The 23,138-nt window shown below is 40.8% G+C and overlaps 1 protein-coding gene across 5 annotated transcripts in view; it reads right to left on the bottom strand.

Annotated features, from left to right (window-relative positions):
* The window catches only part of GHR (growth hormone receptor), a 116,259-nt gene extending 93,169 nt beyond the window's left edge, over positions 1 to 23,090 (bottom strand). Inside the window, exon 1 of one of the 5 annotated variants that reach the window (XM_071730401.1) lies at positions 22,622 to 23,090. In XM_071730401.1, the coding sequence (XP_071586502.1) occupies positions 22,622 to 23,045 (424 nt within the window). In that variant the 5' untranslated portion in view covers positions 23,046 to 23,090. Of the gene's footprint in view, positions 1 to 9,745; positions 9,802 to 13,522; positions 13,688 to 22,621 lie in introns of those variants that run through there. The other 4 variants (XM_071730404.1, XM_071730405.1, XM_071730402.1 and 1 more) reach the window with 4 other exon arrangements.
* Between the last annotated feature and the right edge of the window lie 48 nt (positions 23,091 to 23,138).

Genomic DNA, 23,138 nt, shown 5'->3' with positions numbered 1-23,138 from the left:
CATATGCACAGTTCCTAACATGGAAATGGCCAATGCCATCTTATGCAGCAGTTACATGGAGAGGTTGACTCAGTTCTTAGAATCTGTGTAGCAGTAAGCACTACGATCCCCCAGATTTTACAATATCCACACATATTTCCCTGGAGTGCTGAGAGCAGTAGTGTGTAAAGCAGCACCATGCAGTTTGTATGAGACAGATGGCTGCGTGTTGTTCTCCCTTAGATCACCTTACTGAAAATGGGGGATTTCTAATGACAATCCCCTAGCATGATTTCGAAAAACCATCCTAATTTAGAGCTGGCAACTGCAGACCAGAATGCTTGACTACTATTGTTCCAGTAGCACAATCAAATTACCCATTTTGGGCTTTCACAATTAACCTGTTACATGCATATGCTGTTGCTTCCTAAACAGTAACATTACCAGATGGGCAAGAAATTCAGCAGGGAACAGCAACAGGAATGATGTTCGGAATAGAATTCCCAATTGGAGCCCTACTGAGAAATGCTTTATCATAATAAATATTTAATGCACAAATATAGTTTTACAAACTATTTATGGAAATCCATTCATTCCCATTCCAGTCCTAGAAGAGAAATGAGGGAAGGAAGATCTTTAAGAACTTTAATATCAAATTCCTGAACACTATGGTAATTATGTGGATGTTTAAGTAATCCCACAGGCCCTTAAAACATTAATTAATACTCTTAAGGTACAAAGCCAACTACTGCCAAAGGTAGCATCAGCCAGGTATCTGCTTCTTTTCCAACTTATGGTAATGAATTAGGGCAACTTTGTAAGCATGTGCAATGAATCAGCCAGAACTGTAAAAGGTCGTTCTTTTCTTACACTTTAAGTTCTGTGGAGAGATTTGTCAGCTACATTAGTAAGTCAATTCCACATCACTGGCATGCAACTGTGAAGCATACAGAACATCACAATAAACATAATTTCACTCCTGTGCACTGTGATACTATAAGCAGCAACAGGGATGAAGGAGAAAGCTTATTTATGCAGCAGCTTGAGGGAAAAAAAGATGAATGACAAAGTGGGCAGCCTAGCAGAATTTACTCTATATTTATAAAGAAAAAAGCAGGGTCACCCTGCAATTTTATTACAGACTTCGAATGTTTCATGAAGCACACATTTAACAGTTTCAGTGAAGAAAGCTAATTGTTCAGAGAATTCAGACCTTTATTATCCAAACAAGGGGAATCCTAAAATGGCATCACAACACCATCAGCCATCAGCCCTGTTTACATACAGTCCTGCTAACTGTGGGTGAAAAGTGAGCTGAATGTTGTATGTAGATCCTCCCCCACTGCACAAATCCTGCTACCACAATCATTTCTTTTTACAGCTGTTCTGACCCTTAAGTGACACCACCTCCTCAGAGGTATATTTGCTACTTATTTAGTATGGACTTGAGATTTCATCCAGCCATCCTTATGGCTTGCCCTTGCTATTCCCAGGTTACACCTGCCTGAAGCATTAAGGGGACACCCCAGACCAACAGACACAGAATCATGGAACAGATTGGGTTGGAAGAAACCTTAAAGGTCATCTAGTTCCAAGCCCATTCCATGGGCAGGGACACCTCCCATTAGACCAGGTTGCTCAAAGGCACATCCAGCCTGGCAGTTGGCACTTGGAGGGATGAGGCATCCACAACCTTCCTGGGTGACCTGTGCCAGCACCTCACAAACCTCACACCGAGGAATTAATTCCTAATGTCTAACCTAAACCTAGCCTCTTTCATTTCAAAGCCATTAGCCTTCTCTCTATCTATCTCATTGTAAAAAGCCCCTCTCTGGCTTTCTTGTATCCCCTTCATGTGCTGGAAAGCCTCTATATGGTTTCCTTGGAGCCTTCTCTTCTCCAGGCTGAAAAACTTCATGCAAACTTGTGACACTGCAATTAGAGAAATGTGTCTTGTAGTAAAATGAAGCTTGTCAGACTATATTGCTGTAATTTCAGACTCACAAAGACCCACCAAAAACAAATCCAAAAAGCCAACAGTGTGCATGCATCACAAAAAATATCCCTAGTAACACAGGACTATTAATCCAAACTCTTCTGCATCTTCTAGGACTTGTTAGCAAAGCCACAGACAGAAAATAATGCATTGGAAGCCAATTAGATAAGAATGAGCATAAATATTACATTATGTTTCACATTCATAGATTTTTAAGCAATTGCATCACTGTACTGAACTTTCAGTGAGGTTGAAATAATCTATTATCCCATTGTTGGAAGAATTAACTGCTGTTCCCTTATTTAAAAGTGGCAGGGTTTTTATCAGTTATGAAAAAAAAAAGGTGGTATTTCTAGGCATCTGGAGACAAAGATTTCATGCTTACAGAACTACTGATGGTACCCTAGACTAACACTTGCAATTATCGGGCTTTTGTTTTCTAGTCCAGATGTCTCCTGGTGTTTATTCTTTGCTGAGATCATGTATTTCTGGTATTTCAAAATCCCATTTTGAAAAGGGCCTTCCACAGAGGAGCCAATTTTTATCTTTTGGTTTAATGTCGGCCATGTCTATTTTAAAGTGTATTATCTTTCCTCAAAAAATCCTGGTATTTCAATATTACATTAACACAAACCAGTTTCTTTTATTTAGATAGTCTTTTCCATTTAGGCCACCCTGCTTTGAAAGCTAATTACTTGCTAGTTGACAGCTTTAGAAACCAAACACTATTTGCAGAAAATAGCAAATTAATTTGCAATTCAACAGAGCTTAACAAAGGCAGAAAAACCCCTCTCTGTTGAAGCAAAGAATTGTTCATCTTCAGTACAAAAACACTCAAAGCTTCCGTATCTTGTATTTACTTTCTGCACAACTTTTTTACTGAAAGACAGAGATCTGCCACCATCTATAGAGACCAGACTTGTGGTTACAAAATAGCTTCAATACGAACTGCATGATTTCTTTGCTACTGCTCCCTCTCCCAGTGGCTTAGGAGGAAAATTCAGCAGTGGCACCTCCTGCACCAGGGAACAGTGATCTCTACTCTCTCTGGACTGCACTGCAGGACAGGTGCTGGCAGCTCTGGCCAGAATGTGGAGACAGCATTTGCATCAGGTGCCAGAGGAGGCACCAAGAGCATAATTTCTTCACATGAGCTTCTTCTCCCGGGAGAGTTTCCACAGCAAGTGGCCTATATACAGCGTATAAGGATATGAGCCCCAGTAAAGTTTCTTCATAATTTTCTGAGTGTTGATAGGTGTGCTCCAAAAACTTGATTGATTTCGGGTATTTTCCCACTGCAAACTCATGCTTGTGAATACAACTCACACAATGTTCTAAAGTGCATTCTGTTAAGTTCACCATCTGCAAATAGTTTTATTAATGTAAATCGTACGTATGCGTATTCTATTAGTAGTAGTAGCAGGGGAGATATATATGTATAAAAGCAATTACAGACACAAAAGTTCATGCACTGAAATACTGGACCATTGCAGTCAAGTGCACAGATTTTTAGTTTGGATGCCATTTAATTTAATTAAATTTAATTTTGGATGCCATTTAATATAAGTTGGACTACCACAAATCATTTGAAGAAGCTACTATGTATTTATAAGCTTTGGAATTCAGTTATGATCTATAACTGTAGAGGTACTAAGTACTGCCCAGTGACACAGTGTTGGTGATCTAAAGCTGCAGTGATGCGAGCACTAGGTATTCCTACTTCAACACGTTACTGCACTGTCTGCCAAATAACAGCACAACACCAAAGTATGCACACAATTCAAGTGCCTCCTTAAATACCAGGTTCCAGGAAAGCAGATCTTGCTAAGACTGAATTGTAACATTTACAGATTAAATATGTTACTAACAGAGATTTCGTAGTGGTTTCATACTACCAGAAACCAATTATACAGTGTGTAATAAGCACAAGAAAAGAAGATTACAAACCTTGGGTGATGTCTTTATTGTGGTTCAGTGTGATTATGAAATTGTTGTACACAGAAGGCTGTGGAGAGACCTTATAGCAGCCTTCCAGAACCTGAAGGGCACCTACAGGAAAGCTGCGGAGGGACATTTTACAAGGGTGTGTAGTGAGAGAACAAGGGGAATAGTTTTAAGATGAAAGAGGGAAGATTTAGATAAGATAAGAGAACAAAATTCTTTTCTGTGAGGATGGTGAGACACTGGCATCTTTGAAAAACATTAGAAGAATTTTAAACAAAGGGGAGAGCTGTGCACAGAATTAAGGAAAACATTAGGCTCAATAAGCTGTTTTCTAAAAATAACCTCTGTTTCTTCAGTGTGCTCAACAGCTGTTGACTGTGCAGCACCAGCAGTACAATTTAGAACCACCAGTCCCATGCATCTCCACTCCAGGTGCCTGTCTCACAAATTAAACCACAGCTGACCATTCAGAATAGATTTAGATGAAAAAATTATCTTCCGTGTTCAATGCTGGCCCCTCACTCCCCATTACCATGCAGCATCCCCAAATACATCAAAGGAGGCTTCCATGCAGAAAGGACAGGATCCAAGAACTACTATTCAGCAAAAGCACTTGTTGAAAATATTCCTGGAATGGCAGGATGCAGTACTGCCTGGTCCTGCTTAGCATCAACTCAATCCCACTGTGCTTCCAAGAGGGGATCCTGTGAAGCAATGGGGAACTGCAGTGTGGAAGAGACAAAAATATTGTTTAACATGTTCAGAAAAGTGCTAATTTCCCTTCCAGTTTTGAATACTGTCAATCACACCAGCTGTCAAGCCACTTGCAGCAGTGCTGCAGTCTCATTAAGAAATAGAAACTATTAACAAAGACTGAAACTAAGGAGGTTCATAAGAGGGCATGGGAGGAACAACAGACAACAGAATATGCAGAATGTCAAATTTTGATAATGAAAAAAAACCCAAAACCCAACCACAGGACTTTTACAGTCTATAAAATTCCTATGTTAAAAACTGTTTACCATACTACTGAGTGTCCAAAAGAGTTGCAAAATATTCATGAAGTTGTATTATATCTGAATCACTTTTCTATGAAGGAGGAGATTTTTTTATCAATCACATTTCTCACTAAATATATTACAATCAAATATGTTAGTGTGGAACAATAGCTGGGGAAGAAATGCCTAATAATGTTTATGATTTGTACAGAGCAATAGTAAAATAAAAGTGTGTGTTGTGTAATTTGTTCTGCTGGGTTTATGACTCTATATGCCAGGACAAGACTTCTATAATATACTGTTCAATTTTTATGTTTAATCTTTAATGGATCAGCTGCAAACTGAATTATTTTACTGCACTCCTTCTCCCTGAGAAAATTTACAACTGGATCAGTTACTTGAAAGCACATACTGAGCTGTAAAATTTGAACCACTCTAATTCTGCATCCACTACAGATCCAGGACTGATGAATTATTCCAATTAGCTGATAAACTTACAACAAAATATTTTCAGTACATTTATCCTGCCAAATAAAGCTCAGATGTGTGGAGTGAATAAGGGAATGAAACAGCCCCTAAAGCAGTACAAACAATACGTTCTTGAGGAAATACCTTAAAATCATAAACTATTTCACTAAAACCTGTTATTTAAACTTGAGTTTACTCTAACTAAAATATCCTGCTAAATTTTACAGCTATTTTCCTGTTTTCCCATACCACGTTTTTCTTCCTTGTTGGTTTAATGCTAGACATATTGTGCCATACATACTAAAACTCATACTGAAAAGTAATCAGAAATACAAAGCAAGCAACACCCAGCAATAAAGAGAGAACAAGAATTATTTATTAATTATAAGTTCACTAAGAAAAAACAATTTTATTATTTTACATGCCTTCTTTTAGAGACTACAGTTTTTTTGGTCATTTGTAACAAATCTTATCTTCCACCAAGCATTTGTACAGTGTACAGTGCAAGCCATATAAAATCATAAATACATCACTTTTGAAGTAAAAATACACAAAGAGAAAACTAAAAGAGGTATTCCTTCAGGAGTTGATAGCTTTGCAACAATTATGCTGTTTGGCACTGAGAATACAGCTACTGAAATACATGCAAAGGGAGACATGGAACAGAAAAACGTGAGATGAATGCCACGTCTGGATGATTTATAACTAGTATTATCCATTCTCTGATAACAGAAATCAAATCAAGCCTCTGACTTTGGAAAAATACTTAAAGTAAGAAGAATCAAAGCACAACTCCCTTTCCTTTTGAGGACAGCAGCAGAATTGTTTCAGGTTTGTACTGTGGGACAAAGGTTCATTATTTGATGTCTGTACAGTGCCATGCATATAAAAAGCACTAATAACCAAGAACAACAGGAGGTAATTCCATCTCAGCCTTTCAATTAAACCTCATTTTCTGCATAGGTAAATACGCAATACTTAATCTACAGAGAACTGATGATACAGAGAAACAGGCAAATTCTGTGCCTTTATTTCTGGACAGCCTTTGGTCAAAATGGACATTTTGAAAATTACATTTCTTTAATATCCATATAACTGCAAGTCCTGAGGCCATAATCACATGTAAAATCAATTCCACCAAATGCTTTACAAATAAAAGGCAGACAAAGGTGCCTTTGCAAATCTCATGCATTTAATTGAATAAAGAAAAAAAAATTCTCAGAAAACTGAGGCCATATAGATGCTGGGGAGTTGGTTTAATGTTGTTTTGATATTGTTTTCTTTAAACTAAATTGATTGCAGCAATCAATAAATAAATTTCAAGGAACTCCTCTAGTAAAGGCCAGTCCTAGCCAGCAGGTATTATATTAACTGCCATTATCAATTAGGCCTCGCCAGGAACAGACCTTATGTACAAAGCAAGAGTTCTGGGAATCCACTTGTGTGCTAAAAGAACCCCTGTGTTGCTCCAGTGCACTGTTAGCAAAGCTAAATGCTGCTTCATCAAGCGCAATGCACAGATTTCTTTATGGAAGGCAACTCTAACAGTCCAAGAGAGTTCATCTTCACTCCCTTGCATGGGATATACATCTTTGTAGCAATTTCGGAAATGAGACAAAACACTGTTCTTTTTTCTTTTTTTTTTTTTTACTTAAAAAAGGTAAGATATTATCAATAAAGAATTAAGAGTAAACTAGACAAACACTCTTCACTGTTACTGAACGTTGTTAGCCTTCCCCATGCTTAAATGTTGCAAAGGAAGAAAGGAGGTTAAAACCAGCAAAATATGTCACCTTCTGAAAACTATCTTGGTTGGTCAGTTCTACTCAGACATACACCAATCACTCTACAGTCAACGAGGGAAATAGCCAAACACGGGAAAGAAAAAAGGACAAATATTTCTGATTTTTTGTCTTTCTCAGTAACTCTTTCCCCTCCCTTCTCCATATGCCTCTTCCAGTAGATACAAACATCAGAAACACATTTATTAAGTCAGCTGTACTTTCTAAAAGGTTGTCTTGTGGTATTTTGATAATTACAAAGCATGCAAGTTACACAGAGAAATATCACTGCATCACTGAACGCACATTCAACTCAAGCCCACAAAGGGAGCCTATTGGCCACTGATGCTCCTCTATTTTGGGGTAATCCATACATGAAGGATTTGTGTCCGAGCACAGTATGAGCCATGCATGACAAGGACATGACACTGCTCACCATGAGAGAAGAAGGCTCTGGAATGCTGCTAGCATTTGCACTCAGACATGGAAAAAAAAATGCAAATTAACATATCAGTGTCCTTAAGGAGGAAAACATCTTAGGTAGAAAACAATTTAAAAGGCAAAAATCCCTCCACTGCAATCAATTAAACATAATTGCCTCGCTTTTTAACAGAGGCCATTTATCACCACCCCAAAGGTGCCTATAAACTGCAAAGGGCAAAACAGTTTTCCAACTCAGTGTTCATATCTCTAGCAATGGTAAGTGGCATTCAGAGTTGGATGTTTTAACTGTTGCTTAAAGAAACAGCTGACAGAACAAAGGGCAAGATGATTTATTAACTTTTAAAAGAAGATTAACTCTGAAACTCCTGTACTTTGTTAAGGTTTGGGTAATATCCTATTTATCAGAGGCACACTCTCCTGAAATAACAATTTAACTGATCAAATTCTATCAAGCAAACAAAACTGCTGTCTATTTTAACATGAAAACAATTTTTTATCTATAAACAAGTATGACTCAGTCCTACACAGTAATTTTACTAGTAAGAACTTCCTGTTCTTTTTTTTCCTTGAAACAGTCTGTCCAACATTTCTACACTAAACATGCTTTGCTGCTCTCCTCAGCACTGCCCAGACATTAAATGAGGCCTTTTCAGAGACATGCACCCTTCTCACCCCTCACTGGTGATTTTAGCAGCAGCTTATTCTTAGAAATCTCACTGCAGGATCAGGACCTAAGTAGTGTCTACATAGAGAGCAACTGATACACATCATGTAGATCTGTAAATCAGTTTGCTCACAGGCTGAGAAAGATGATGGAGAGAAAGTTGCTGTTTCTAGTTTGTTTTAAGTAGCTGAGATCCTCATACACCGAAGACACTGAATGGAACTGTATTAAGAAGTTACTGGACCTGCCAAACTTACCACAGGCATTCAACATTCATGATGTTGGCTTAAAACTGTGATTGAAAATGAGTTTTCTTATTTCTTCTGGGGCCTCAGCCTTTAGGAAGCATATTTGTAAAATTCTGTAGGCAACAAGGCAGGCTATACACTTTCATTAAAAGCAGGAGAAAGGCATCTTTTTTAAAAAATGCTTTTTGGTATTTTATATCTATAGTCATATTTTATACCTGAAACAAGAACATTTTATATCATCACATTTAAGATCAAGGTGCTAAACAGACATGGAATTATAAAGGGAGTAAGAGAGACAGAAAGAACCTTGCTATATGCATTCATCTCTTTTCAGCTTCCCCATCCCAACCCTCTAAATATGACATTATCAAGAAATTAGCAGAACCAACCAAAAAAGGGAGGCTCTATGTCTGATCAGGCAGATTTTTTAACATTACTGAATTTCACAATAGTCAAGTGGGCAGTGTCCTTTTTAAAAATTGACTCCTTTATTGCAGTCAATTTGCTGTAACAAAACTCACACTGACCATCTCTGAAAAGGATACACAGTCTTCTCTCAATTAGCTTGAATATGAAGGGCACCATTGTTTTCGTGTACATGCTTCCCTTTTGCCTGGTTTGCAAATTTTTAGTTAAATATCAGTAGCATTAACTTTCTCTGTGTGATTCATGTAGCAGGTTAAAAAGTTCACTTTAATATATAGTACTTACTCATCTAGGAAGGCCATGATGTGGAGTAATTGTATCTGAGCTGACATGGTGAAAATTGAAAGCAAATTAATGCTGTACAAATAAAAAAACATTATTCCTCAATAATTAAAAGATCCACCTTCCAAGCCTCTGTAAACTAGTCCTTATGATCCATCACTGCCTTTTAACCTTCCCATCTCCAAACCAAGAAAATAAGAATTAAAAGTCAAGACAATCCAGCACCTGCACTGGGAGCCCAGCCAAGTCAAACCAGCAGGCTGTTCAATGGGAGCTCACCTTTCAACACATGTGCAGCCAATGTCAACTTCAGAGGAAGAAAAAAGTTGTGATATCCAAGAGAAGGAGATGGGCTGGAGGATATGAGGGGCAAACTGTGCTAAGGGCAGTGGCTGAAGGTCAGGAGATCACTTCTGGCAAGTATTGCCAGCCACAGCCCCTCCCAGCTACCACCCCTTCCCACATGCCCTACAGGCAGAAACTCCCATGTGAATCCCACACCCATGTCCTACCTGACTATGTCTTGCTGTAGGTATGCACTCCATCCATTCATAGTCTTTGGTAATTCAAATGTTCCCATCCACAAAGTTAAAAAAAAGAATTAGAATGTGCAAAATGCCCATGATCCATCTCACCAAGCGCTCTCACAGCAGAGAACCATCACCCTCAGCACAATTTGGAAACTGTGCTCAGATTCAATTTTCCAGGAACAAGCCCTCTGACAGAAAATGGAATAAACAAGAAAAATGTGTATAGGGATCATCCAGAAGCATAAGGGCAAAACTGTGCTGAGTGAGAGCAACAGCCCTGTGCACCCAAAAGTCAACAACCAGATTGCAAGTATGTTGGAATATGAACTCAATATTACTTTGGTTAACAAAGTTTATAAACCAGAGTTGCTGCCAGAGACAAATGGAACATTCTCATTTTGCAATAAACCTTAGGGAGAGCAGAAGCTCTAAGCAAGACTCACTGTCTAGCTGCAGAGAATAAGCCTGCCACCTCAGAAGCTGCATTTTCAGTTTTGTAAGAAGCACTTAGGGCCAAAGGGTCAGAAGCTTAGTTTGGCCACTACAGTTATCACCGTAATCCACAAAATAAAGCAGTCTTTACTGACCAGAAACCAAATAGGACTTTGAGTGTTTGCTCAAAGGACAGTGCCAGCAGCAGGGACATTGTGATGGGAATGCAGCCACAGGACCTGTTCGGATTCACTGCAAAACCTGTTATGCTCACCTCTAACCTGGAAATAAAGATGGATGTTGTGTATGCCTCTAAAATATTCTTCAATCTGAAGCTTCACTCCAGAGAAGTGCCACAAAGATGATCAGAGGACTGGGAAGCCTGACACACAAGGAAAGGCTGAGACAACTGGGTTTGTTCAGCCTGGAGAAATGAAGGCTTAGGGTAGACCTTATTGCCCTATCTTAGTACTTAAAGGATGGCTACTGAGAAGATAGAGGGTATCTTTTCACAAAAAGTCACATGGAAGAGACCAAGGGTAATGGGGTGCAAGTTATTGGGGAGATCCTGACTGGACATCAGAAAAATATTTTTCACTGTGAGAACAGTTAGACACTGGAATAATCTCCCCAGGGAAGTGGTGGATTCCCTAACACTGGACACTTTTAAGATTCAGCTTGACAAAGTGCTGCACCATCTCATCTTAACCATGTTACTACCTAGAGACGTTCGATCAGATGATCCTTGAAGTCTTCCAACCTAGCATGGTTCTTCTAACATGTATTTATTTGGGGCAGTGTTTAAACAAAATCCAAACAAAAAAGTGATTGCATCTGGGGATTTTCCATGATTCAAGACAGTTTTCTAATTTTTTTCATTAACAAGGTTAAATACCAGTGCCATATTCTACCACTGACCAATATAAGAAATAATAGGTAAGACAGAAGCTTTGCAGAAAAAAATTGTTTGTGAGGAAAACCATGAACTGCATGTGAGTCAATGACCAAAGGCCATTTTCTCACAGGGACAAGGCAGGGATTCTGTAGCATACTAAGAGGAGGGATTACTTGTCACCACACTCCCAGGTGCTCCTGAGACCACTTTGCCTTTGAGCTGCTGCCCAACCAAGGAGCACACAGAAAAGGGCAATCTGAAGTTCAGAAAACCTTACCAGAGGAGACAGGTTTAGAGCGTGGCACTAGGCTTACAGAAGAGTCACCAGACATTTCTGGGAGTCAGAAGGGGGAGGCAAGCAGACAAGAGCCTTTCAGCCTGGAGAGGCTCTTGCAGAAGCACAGGCCAATGGGTTACTGCAGCTGCAGTGCTATTGTTGAGCACCAGCTGCAGTGAAGAAGGTTTTGGAAATAACTTCCCAGTTAGATAATTATTAACGGCAGAGCAATGCTGCAGGCTGCTGCAGGCTGCTGCAAGGGCTGCTGCAGCCCCTGCACAGCTCAAGCAACAGAGTTCACCATAGGGTTACAGCTTTCCTATCCACAATGCAAGCTTTTCAAGGATAGGGAGGTGCACTCACTTAACACCTACCATGGCATCAGCCTCATGTCTACTGTAATCCTTATCAGAGATTATTATCTTGCACAATGAATACCTGGTATCAGAAAATAATCATAGACCCATGGAATGGTTTAGGTTATCAGAGGCCTTTAAGATCATCTAGTTTCAACTCCCCTGCCATGGGCTGGGATACCAGACCAGGTTGCTCAAGGCCCCATCCAACCTGGCCTTCAACACTTCCAGGGATCGGGCATCCACAGCTCCTCAGGGCAACCTCTTCCAGTGTCTCACCACCTGCACACTGAAAAATTTCTTCCTAATATCCAATCCAAATCCACCCTGCTCTAGTTTAAGATCATTACCCTTCATGCTATTGATACAGGCCCTTGGGAACAGTCCCCCTCCAGCTCTCCTGGAGCCCCCTTCAAGTACTGGGAGGCTGCTAGATGGTCTCCCCACAGCCTTCTCTTCTCCAGGCTGAAGAACCCCAACTCTCTCACCCTGTCTTCATAGCACAGGTGCTTCAGCTCCCTGTTCAAATAGGTAGCCCTTCTCTGGACCTGCAAATCACCTATACAGAAGGACTAAATTTTTTATTTATAGTCAAGTCGTATTGCTTATGCAATACAAAACAATTTTCATTTATTTGAATAGATTTTAAAATATTTTAATGCACTATTTGAATTTATTTGAAATAAATTTGGTTTAGCCTTTTCCAAGTCATTAAAATCATGCTTCAGGCCAAAAAATTAATCTTTATTTATAAGATGTTTAACCAGTCCAGTGTTGGTGAGTTACGTAGTCCTAACCCAAAATTACTAACTAGTTTGGTTTCTTGAAACTGTCTTCTTCCAGAAAAAAACCCCAAAACACTACATTTTTAATTTCAGTCAGAGGCAGGTTTAAAATGAAAATCTTTATATACATCACAGGCTCTTCTGTGCAATCTTCACTCTAAATCAAAAATTCAAGGATTATTTCACTGTTATACCTCATCAGGACATATGCAAAATTTCCATAAAACCTAAAATTTCAGAAAAATACTTTACTAAAGCTATTTCAGCAGGGTACATTGAGGTAACTAGTATTTTTTAGTGCCAGATTTCAGCAGGCATCCATCCAACAAAAAATATATTAAAGGCACAAGTAATCAGCATGCAGCACAGCCACATGTGACTGTATTAGTTTTGTTCAGCACTGTAAATTATCCTGCCATTCCTGAATGCCACCTGCCAGTTCCCCAGGGCAGGTATCTTAATATTTGTTTAGCATAGTTGAATGAATTGCAAACCGTAACTATGACATAGTATTACTAATAAATTATTGCCACCTATGGCAAGAGTCTTTGCTCCTGTTGATCACAGCGGACAGTGCATATCTGGGAAATTCTGCACATACCACTGAAGAGCAGACACTAAACTGAGGTACTGGAATTGTTATCTTTTTAGGCTTATCATCATCACTAGAGTTCTTACAGAAGGTAATTCAGATATCAACTGCTGATACTTAATACTATATCATGTGAGCATCCATCAGAAATGTTAGTAAACTTAGGATATTGACAAGACAGATCAGCCACCATTAGGTCACGTTTCCCATGTCTTGCTACACCACTGCCTGTCCAAGATTTGCCTTTGGTTGCAATGCCTGTGCAGGGATGCAGAAGCCTTTGGTTTTTCGACAACCACAGACTGGGGCCAGGTTCCCCTGCCACCCTGTGCTTGGGGCTGCAGCTGCCCTGGTCACTGTTGACTACCTTCAACCCCAGGATGGCTGTACCTGGTCCAACTTCATTCCTGGCCAAAACCAACCTGGCTGTGCTGCTGCCTGAAGGAGCTCTCAGAGGAGAAGGAAGCCCCCTGCCATGGGCTCCCAACTGCAGTGACTCTGAAGATTCACCTTCTGACTGAGGAACCACAGCTCTTTTGGGAGGCAGTAGGCTTCTGGTATTCCAGTGCATCATCAGAGTAGTCAAGCTGTCATTTGACAAGAGAGAATAAAATTCCAAAAAGTAAAGGAAATGCCAGCTAGGAAACTCTGTTTTTTAGTAATGCAGTTTCTATTTACCACGAGTCTCAGGATAGTTTTTGTATCTTGCTGGTAGAGTATCTTAAAGGTCAGAACTGCAAATCTGCTTTGGTGTACGTGTGCCTTTACAAATGTGTGAGTTTAAAATCTGGTATGCAAACACCACATTTTCCTTTGCACATTTTCCATGCTGCAGCATACAGAATACCTGCAGGGAAAAATCACACATTTTCACTCTGAAAATAACCAAATATACCTGATGACAGATTTCCATTTATAAAATGTAGCAGTCTCATTTTTTTCAGGAGAATATCTTTACCAATAGGAGACTCTCAATAGGTTCTCTTTCAAAGAGGAACAAGTTAGTATGTCCACGTTTATTTATCCCAATAGTTTTCCACCTCACAGATTTTTTTTATTATTTTGTTTTTGTTGTTGTTGGCCTAGTTATGGAGGCATTTAAGCTGTGTGTTTAAAAAAAGTAATCAACTATATTTTCCTGTCTACAACACACTTAGGAACATGCTAGAAAGTAATTAGGAATGACAAGCATATAATGACACATGAGCTGCAAGCACTTAGTTTTTAGACTGGAAAATAAAACACTTAACAATGGATATGAAATGCTTTTGCACCAGCTCTTTTATGCATAGCTGGCACAACTAATTTGAAAAATAAGAGAACACGTGCCCATCTACTTTTCAAGCAATGTGCAGAGAGCAGAAAAATTCAAGCAGGAGAAAAAAGAACAGACTAACCACACCACGTGCCTACACCAACTATGCACAGGAAGAACCAGAGGATCAGTGGGTCAGCAGGTAAGTCTCCACAAAGAGACTGGTTTGCACATAGGGCCTGCCATATTCCCATATTTCTCAAGAGTGAGCTTTCAGCCAGCCTGAGATCACTGAAGAGGTCATTACGTGCCACAGACAAGCCAGAAATTAATTATGTGAGAGAGTACCTACTGGTGGTGTTTGGTTAAACGTTTCTGGATTTATGAAAATAGATTTTAAATAAATTTGACACCACAATCTGATTTTTTTTTGAACGTACAGTGAATTTTGAGCAAACACCTAGTTTTCCAGCCTTGTATCAAAAACTTCAGAATAAACAGATTTGGTAGTGAGTGGTGGGACATGCCTGTTAAAACCCTCACTGGAAACTTTTCCTTAAGTTTTACCAGCAGCAGAGTTCCTCAGGCTCAGTTTGCTGATGAACAACGCAGGGAAGTTTTATGATGGAAAAAGTTGTTCTTTTTATCATGCAACTAGGCAGCAATAGGCAATTGGATACATATCTGTCCCAAATAATGCTGGCAGTGTACTTCAATTACATAGCAAAGTAGCTGTGCAGGACATTGTTGCCCTGTGCCTCACAAGACAGGCTTGCTGCCAAGTGGGTCATACCATAATCAATAAACCAGACTCCAGAAAGGATGCTTGATTCCTCCCAGCAGCACCTACCATTGAAGCAATTATATATATTTAGTCAGTTCAGTGCTGAATTTTCACTTATTAATGAACTGCTGATGGGGTTCTCATCAGCAGGTAACTTTAATGGCCTGACCTCATACTTGCCCATAAAACCATTCTACAATTCCGTGAATCTTTAATTCATGTAAACCTTTCAGCTCATGCAACTGCCAAAGAGAACTGCTTGAAGAAAAGGAATAGGTGGGTTTGTATGTTCCCTGGGCTCCTGGGTTGGATACATACTCCATGAAATATTGAGCGTCACCTCACTTACTACTAATTCCAAGACTGCTTTAAAAACTAAAAGCACAATACATTCAAAAACAACTCCCAAACACTCAACCAAGTATTCCTCTGTTGTTAGAGAAAAGAAAAAAAAAAATTAACAACAGAACAGCTGTAGTGGTTCTGCTATGGTTTGGAAGACAGTGCCATGAGTGCATGCTCTCTGAAGGCTCATGTCTGGCTGAGGTCTTTCTGAGCTCCCTGCAGAGCCTCCCTTGCAGTCACGGCCAGCGATATGGCCCTATTCCTAGCCACAAGCTGCGTACTGCTTCCAGGAGCTACTGCTTGGGAAATGCTGACAAAATCTGACAAACTCTGGTTCTACCATCTACGCTTCAATCCCTTTTTAGCATCTACATGAAACTCCCAAATCAACAATGCTGTATGCATTCCCAGAGCTAACAGGATAGGTGAGAAATATTTGACTCATAAATATCACATCTATCTACTTGTCATTCAAACTGTACGGTAGTCCACAGAATATTAATAAACACCTAAAAAAAGCGGACTGGTAATTGACTTTGAGAAATTTCAGAAAACTAAACTCCCCCAGGGTGGTTGCTATTCTCTTTCATTCAGCAACAAGTGATTCCACCAATTAATCTTGGCAAATGGAAGAGATTGCTTTGAATTTCCTTCTTAATGCCCAACTGTTGTAACAGCTGAAGATGAAACACTACTGTTATGGTCTTCTTGATCCCATGACAATTATTTCTTATGGTTCATGTGGCACTTCTTTGCCATTTACACATTTGCTTAAATTTATCACAATTAAATGATTATGTTCAACACATACATTTGCTGGCAAAAAGGCGAAGAAGAACAACCAGTATCTAATGTTCATGGATATGTTTTTGAGCCAAACAACAGTGAGAAATACTACATGACTCAAATACTACATAAACTCAAAATTTGTAAAGCTATCTGCAGAAGGTTCCCTACCTATAGCCCGGTAATTTTCCATGTCACTCCTCAGCAATAAGTTGAAAACAGTATCCCTCACCCCCCCAAGACAAACACAGGTCTGTATATAAAAAGGTACAAGGGAAGGTGAGTGGTTCCCTTTGTTACTACTGTTTTGAATGACAAAGAAACAGAGTCACTGGTGTTAGTCCTTTTCTGTACTAACTGAAGTGCTCTCTCAGAAACAGACACCGCAATGATTGGTAAGAGCGGCAGGGGTCACAAGTCAAGGACCAAAGCCAGAGCTGCCGAGAAGCAGCTATGTAGAACATCCAAAGGGATCAGCATTGTCACGTCTCAGCCCTTTAATGCATCCAGAGAGGTTATGCAAGCTAAGGATCAATGCCAACCTGTTCGATGTGCTTTTGGTTCTTTTTGTGTTGATACTTCTCAAGAGTCTGAATCCCTCCGTACTTTATTGCGATTACAGCACCTACAAAAGGTTGCCTGCCACCTGCACTATTGGCTTCCCCAACAGAACAAAACCCAGAGTAAGTAACATTCACCCTTCCCCAGAAGCTGCTTTATTTCTGGCCAGTAACTGCCATAATGGATCCAACTGCTGCTATTCTCTATCAGCAAGTTTCTACCTCCTCTAGTGCCATGGTTCCACCAGCTTCTGCAGCTCTGCTCTCTTAACAGACGTTTAACATGTGGGCTTTATCATCTGCTACTTCTCCTCTGCTGGTATTGGAGGAAACTAACTGCTGAGTTCACATACATCAGCACAGACTCAGAGAGACATCACCCTATGCTCTGCAGCAGCCCAGGGAGAGGATCCTGAGGGGGTGGGGATGGCACAGTGGCAGTGCTGCAGAACAGGCACTGACTCCCCACTGTGACCTCCTCTGGATGAGCACAGCTCAGGATGTTCCATGAGCTGGCTTCAACCTGCCTTGTCTGGATATGCTTCACAAGCCACAGCTTGTCAACAAACAAGCTGCTTCTGAGCAGGAATTTGAATAATATTTTTTCAGAGCACCTAACTGTGCTGTTAAGGTAATCAGAGCATCTGGAAAATACCAGTCTACTCAGATATGGAGCAACACCACAAACACAGGGGTTTGCTGGTGGCCACCAGAGATACCCTGCCAAAGCACAATGATGTGGAAAGAGACAAAGACAGCCCATTCATCCTGTAAAAGCCACACAATTCAGAAAATCCTACCCAAAATTGAAACCAACTTTCAGTCAGAAGAGTTGGAATAAAGAGAAGGAAGTTAACTTTGCTAAGTGTATTAAATGTAATGATGACGTGATGCTCAATAAAGAGAGAAACATGCAGTTCGACTAATTTGCATGTATTTTTCTTCTCCATGGATTGTTCTGTTGAGGATGTGATGCAACTTGACATGTCTACTAAGCTCTGGATCACCATTCTGGTATTTGGCTTTGTCAGTTACTTAGTATGATTGTGTAAAAAAAAGTCAGAAGAAAACATGGAAGTCTCCTACAGAGGCCTCTGCAAGTAATCTGCCTTCTCCCTCATGGACAATCCTGACACGGATGCAGCAGAGTTCAGAAGTGTTCCCCACCTCCCATCTCCATCTGCTGCTCCACACCCTCTCTGTCAGGCCAGCTCATGGTAACTCTTCCATGGGATAAGAGACAGTAATTCTAACAAATGGCCACAGAGGCTTTCAACCTAGAGAGTCTATAAAAGATAACAACATAAAGGATGTTTATATATACCGTAGTTTGAACACCAGAAATTTCTAAAAGTAGTTGTATGCAGCTAGAAAGTGTTCAAGGGTTCAAAATGAAACATGGACTAAGCAGATTTAACTCCTGCTCTCAGCTGAGCAAAGGTTTCAGCACATGCCTTCAGGGACCAAGGAGCCTGGCCAACCCCAAGGGACCCCAAAAAGCCCAAGGAACAGACAGCTGCATGACCTGCAGGCCCAGCAGCCACAGCTGAGGCCACTGCCATTATACTGCTCTATCAGAGCATCTGTGAATATACTTCTGAATTTTCAAGGATACAATTTCAATTTTGAGATACAGTTTTCAAGGTATCTGGTAGATAAATGACATGACACTGAAAAATGTGTGTCCAGACCTAGTACAATTTAAAAAAAAAAAAATTACCTTAAAACTACCTATTATTTCAAGGAAATTAGCTGTTAAAAAAAAATACTTAACTAAGACCCAGCAATAACAAGGCACAGGCTGCTTTACAACGGTGATCACTTTTCCTGAAATGGTTTCTGAACTTACATGGCCACCCTTATTAAATGCACCTTAGTGGTGGAAGATACCAGAGCTCATCATGGTTCCACAAAAATAGCCTTCCTCACGGGGAGATGGAGGGCACATTTCTCCCCGAGCTGTCTCCCCTGCAGTCCCTCCGTGCCGTACACGCTGTCCTGCACCAGCAGAACTGGTGGGTGTACAGGAGAACGGCAGTGATCGTATCACATAACAAGCACCTCTCCCGTGTAGTGTTTGTTACCACCACCCAGCATGAGCAGACCCAGAGATCCACTGCTGCTCTCCAAAGGTCAGAAAGCACAGCTAAAAATTAGCGTGAAGCACCATCCCCTACGCTCTCCATGTAGCATTGCGGCCAAGAGAAGCAACAGTTCATCTGCACGTAATGGACCAGCAGGCTGGCACTGTATGGAACACAAAGAAGTCAAGCCTGGAAAGTTTTAGCTGCATGTGTTTCAGCTGCATGTGTGGATGTGCCAAAACTGCAAACAGATTAAAAGTACAGAGAAAAAAAAAAATTTGCACACTGCAAATCATTCCTTCTGGTCGTTCTTCAACTCACTGCAGCAAGCACAGCCCCAGCATATGCCCCACAAAAGCTTGGGAGACCAAAGCCCCAGCAAAAGCACAGCTCACCAGGTTTGATTTGCACATGCTCTCAAGCACAGGTTGGCTCCCAGAGTCCTGACCATGTTGCACTGTGCTCTGGTTGCTTAACACCTTAGTCCTTACAGCTGCTCTGTGCCTGAAATCAAACTGTCACAGCCATTACAAAAGCAATGGTTTTCCTTCGGGTCTCTGTAAGTAAAAGTGTCAGTGTTCCCCTGACATACACCTTACTAGGCTCAGCCATAAAAAGTAATAAAAGCCAATGGTACAGCAGCTCATTGCTTCTAATTGCTTTTCTCCTCTCAATCCTCAGTCCAGAGCTCCCATACTTCAAGCAGAACAGATAAAGCTTTGTCCTGTCAGTCCTCTTCAACTTGTATAACACAAGCGATACAAGGAATAAGGAAGAATACAGAATCCTGCCTTCTTGTCACTCACTTTTTACAGCATCACATAAAGCTTCTATAAATCTCAAACAGTTCAAGGTTTTTTTGACAAAAACAGTATACAGGGCATCACTCAGTACAATTATAAAGCAGGTTTGTAACATGGTTCTTGAACAAACACAATTTAGTAAGTATTCAGGACCAAGTTCAAACAATAGCTGCAGTTTTGCGATAAAGAAAAGCCCTCTGCATCAATTCATTTCCAAGATAACACAGAGATAAATTCCTATGTGTGTGTGTGAGAGAGGCAGGGAAAAAAAAAAAAATATATATATATATATAAAAATATATATATATATATATATATCAGAAATCTGAACATTTGGGAGCAGCTGGGAAAAAGGCATGCAGTTCATGAAGCGAAGCAGAATCTGAGAAGCATGCTCATTTAACAGACAGCAACCCCGTCACTTAGGTACTCCCCTGTGGACTGAGCAGGCTTGTTACTGCACTGCTGGTATCCTTACACTGCCTTTCCCCACCAACCCCTCTTCCTTCCTAGTCCTAGGATTTGTATTTATTTGTAATGCTTTGAAAATGTTTTGACACCTACCTTAAGATTGCAAGAGCTTCAACTGAGCTGAACGCAAGGGCTGTTTGTGTCTGATAAAACGTTTTTTTTTTTAGAATCAGAGAAAAAAATAAAATCAAAGCATCTCTGCCTACACTCCTTTCTCAATGACAAATATACACAGCTTCTATTTTTTCCATGGAAATGTGGTATTTCAAATAAGATAAATAATTTTGTATTTATTCAGCTCAATGTTCCCATTAGTAGTGCAAGATAAATACTATCTTTGATGAAAAACAATTTCTGCAGCACAAGGAAGCTTCATTTGATAGCAGCAAGGGCTACCTATAGTTTATATACACATTAGCAGAAATGTACAGACAGCTAAGGGAAAAGAGACTCCATGAGTGAAAGTTAATACCCTAAAAGAATGATACGTATTATACTTCCTTGGGAAAGAAAGGTATCGATCCAGAATTAGGGGAATTGACAAAGATTTATTTGAGCCTTCTCTACTGGGTACGGGCACAAGAAGCTACGTAAAGTGCCACATGCTACCTCAGTCAATAAAAATGTGCAGAACTGAGCTCTGCACTCTCCCCAGCACGGCACAGAGACCCCAGCCCTCTTTGGAAGAGATGGTGCCGTGCTGCTGAGTGCTACAGAAAATAACTCCTCCATGGAGCTCCCAAGTTTACATATTTGCAAAGGGCTGTGCTGTACTGTGCTGTGCAGACACATCAATGCCAGGAGACAATTACAGCTCATGGTAATGAAAACAATGCTTGGCCATACTCGGGTGAATGTGACTGCAAAATATTTGGGGTGTATCTATGACTCCTCCACACATTACAGTAAGTTTCAGCAGTTATTTTCTTATATATAATAAAAGTATCAGTACCGTTTATCAGCAATTTTAGAAATTATTCATTAGAAGCACTGCAAGCTGTCTTGTTTGTCAATCCTCTGCAATTATTAAAACACGCTAACGTGTAGAATCAACACGGCGAGCAGCAATTCTAGTAATGCAAGACTGAGACGTGGTGGAGATGAAAGACACCACATTCCTATTTAAACATTTCAAGCTGTCTGAGAAACTTTAAGCAATACATCTTTTTAACACTTGGAGCCACAATACATCTCAATCACAATCTACACTAATCTCAATATTTAAAATAGCAACTGTAAAATAAACAGTAGTATGCAAATATATCTTACCAAATCTCCTGATATTGATTCTATTCCCAACTACATTTTTCACCACTGATGACAGCAGCCAAGTCTATGCTATAGCTAAGTCTTTCTGATTGAAGTTAAGCATCTCTTTAACTGGTAACTAACTTCAGTTTTTTCTATCAATAAACATTTGCTTCAAGCAATTATAAAAGAGGGCTATAGTTTTTTTAAGTACTTCATTCTTATTCCTGATTTAACCACAAGTAGAAAGATGACCTAGTGTTGGGTCTTTTGTAGCAGTTACACAAAGCGTAAAGTGAAAAAAAAAAAGGGAAAAAAGAGAAAAAAGATAAGAAAAAAGTAAAAAAGTAAAAAAAAAAGGAGAAAAAAAGAAAAAGGTAAAAAGAAAAAAGAAAAAAGGAAGAAAGGAAAAAAAGAGAAAAAAGTAAAAAAAAGGAAAAAAGAAAAAAGAACGAAAGAACGAAAGAAAGGAAAAAAGAAAGAAAACAGGAAAAAAAAAGGAAAAAAGGGAAAAAATAAAAAAGGTGAAAAAAGAAAAAAGAAAAAAGAAAGAAGGAAGAAAGGAAGAAAGGAAGAAAGGGAAAAAGAAAAGAGAAAAGAGGAGGAAAAAGAAAAAAGGAAGAAAGGGAAAAAGAAAAAAAGGAAAAAGAAAAAAGGGAAAAGGAAAAGAAAAAGGAAAAGGAAAAAAGGGAGAAGGGGAAAAAGGGGAAAAAAAGAAAAAAGAAAAAGTAAAAAGAAAGAAGAAAAAGGGAAGAAGAAAAAAGAGAAAAAGAAAAGAAGAAAAAAGAAAAATAAAAAGGGAAAAAAGGGGGGAAAAAAAGGGAAAAAGACAGAAAAGAAAGGTAGGGATTTTATCATCTGTAATAAACCACACAGAAGAGACACTCCGATTAGGTCCATCACAGCAGGGAAGACCGAGAAGCTGGCAGCTCATCCACCGTTCTCTCTTTGCTTTTTAAAGCCAAGCCCATACGGAAAAGGTTTTCCCGAAGAACAGTTTCTCCAGACCACCGGGGCCATGCTTCGCTCCCCCGCCATCCCCCCCACAGCACGCGGGGTCACACAACTTTCCAGCCCGCGACCGACGGGACTGGGGGCGAGAAAGCCCACCCGAAGTCGCCCCACGCGGCCCCGGATCGGCTTCCTCGCCCGTCAAGGGACTCGGCCGGCGGGCCCAGTACTCACCGACTGGCTCAGAAACTTTACCCAAGTTTAGGCGGGCGGCGGCGGGCGCGGCCCCCACCCCCAACCCCGGCGGGCGCCGGTACCATGGGAGCGCCTCAGCGAGCGGCCGCCGCGACGGCGGCGGCACCGCCGGGCATCGCGTTTGCCTCCGCCCCAGGGCCGGCCTCGACTTCTTCTGAGGCGGCACCGACAGACAACCACGAGCGAAGGCGGCCAGGCGCGGGGCTGAACCCGCACCCCTCCCGCGGTGAGGGGCGGGACGGGACGGGGCGGGACACGGCGGGGAGCGCAGCCCGCCGCTCCGCCCCACACACCAACCCCAGCTTCGGCAGCGGTCCCCTCTGCTGCCGGGAGCCTGCCGGGGTGATCGGACACTGCTGCCGCCGCCGCTGCCGCCGCCGCCACCTCCTCCTCCCCCTCCCATGGCCGCTCGGCAGCTGGCTGTCGGCCCGCGGCCGGGAGGAGGGGGTCAGGGAGCGGGTCCAGCGGCGCGTCGGGGGAACATGTCCGGCGGGGA

The sequence above is a fragment of the Heliangelus exortis genome, chromosome Z, assembly GCF_036169615.1.
Source record: "Heliangelus exortis chromosome Z, bHelExo1.hap1, whole genome shotgun sequence".
Classification (NCBI taxonomy): domain Eukaryota; kingdom Metazoa; phylum Chordata; class Aves; order Apodiformes; family Trochilidae; genus Heliangelus; species Heliangelus exortis.
Note: the sequence above shows the minus strand (reverse complement) of the source record. Positions and strands in the feature narration are given on the sequence as shown.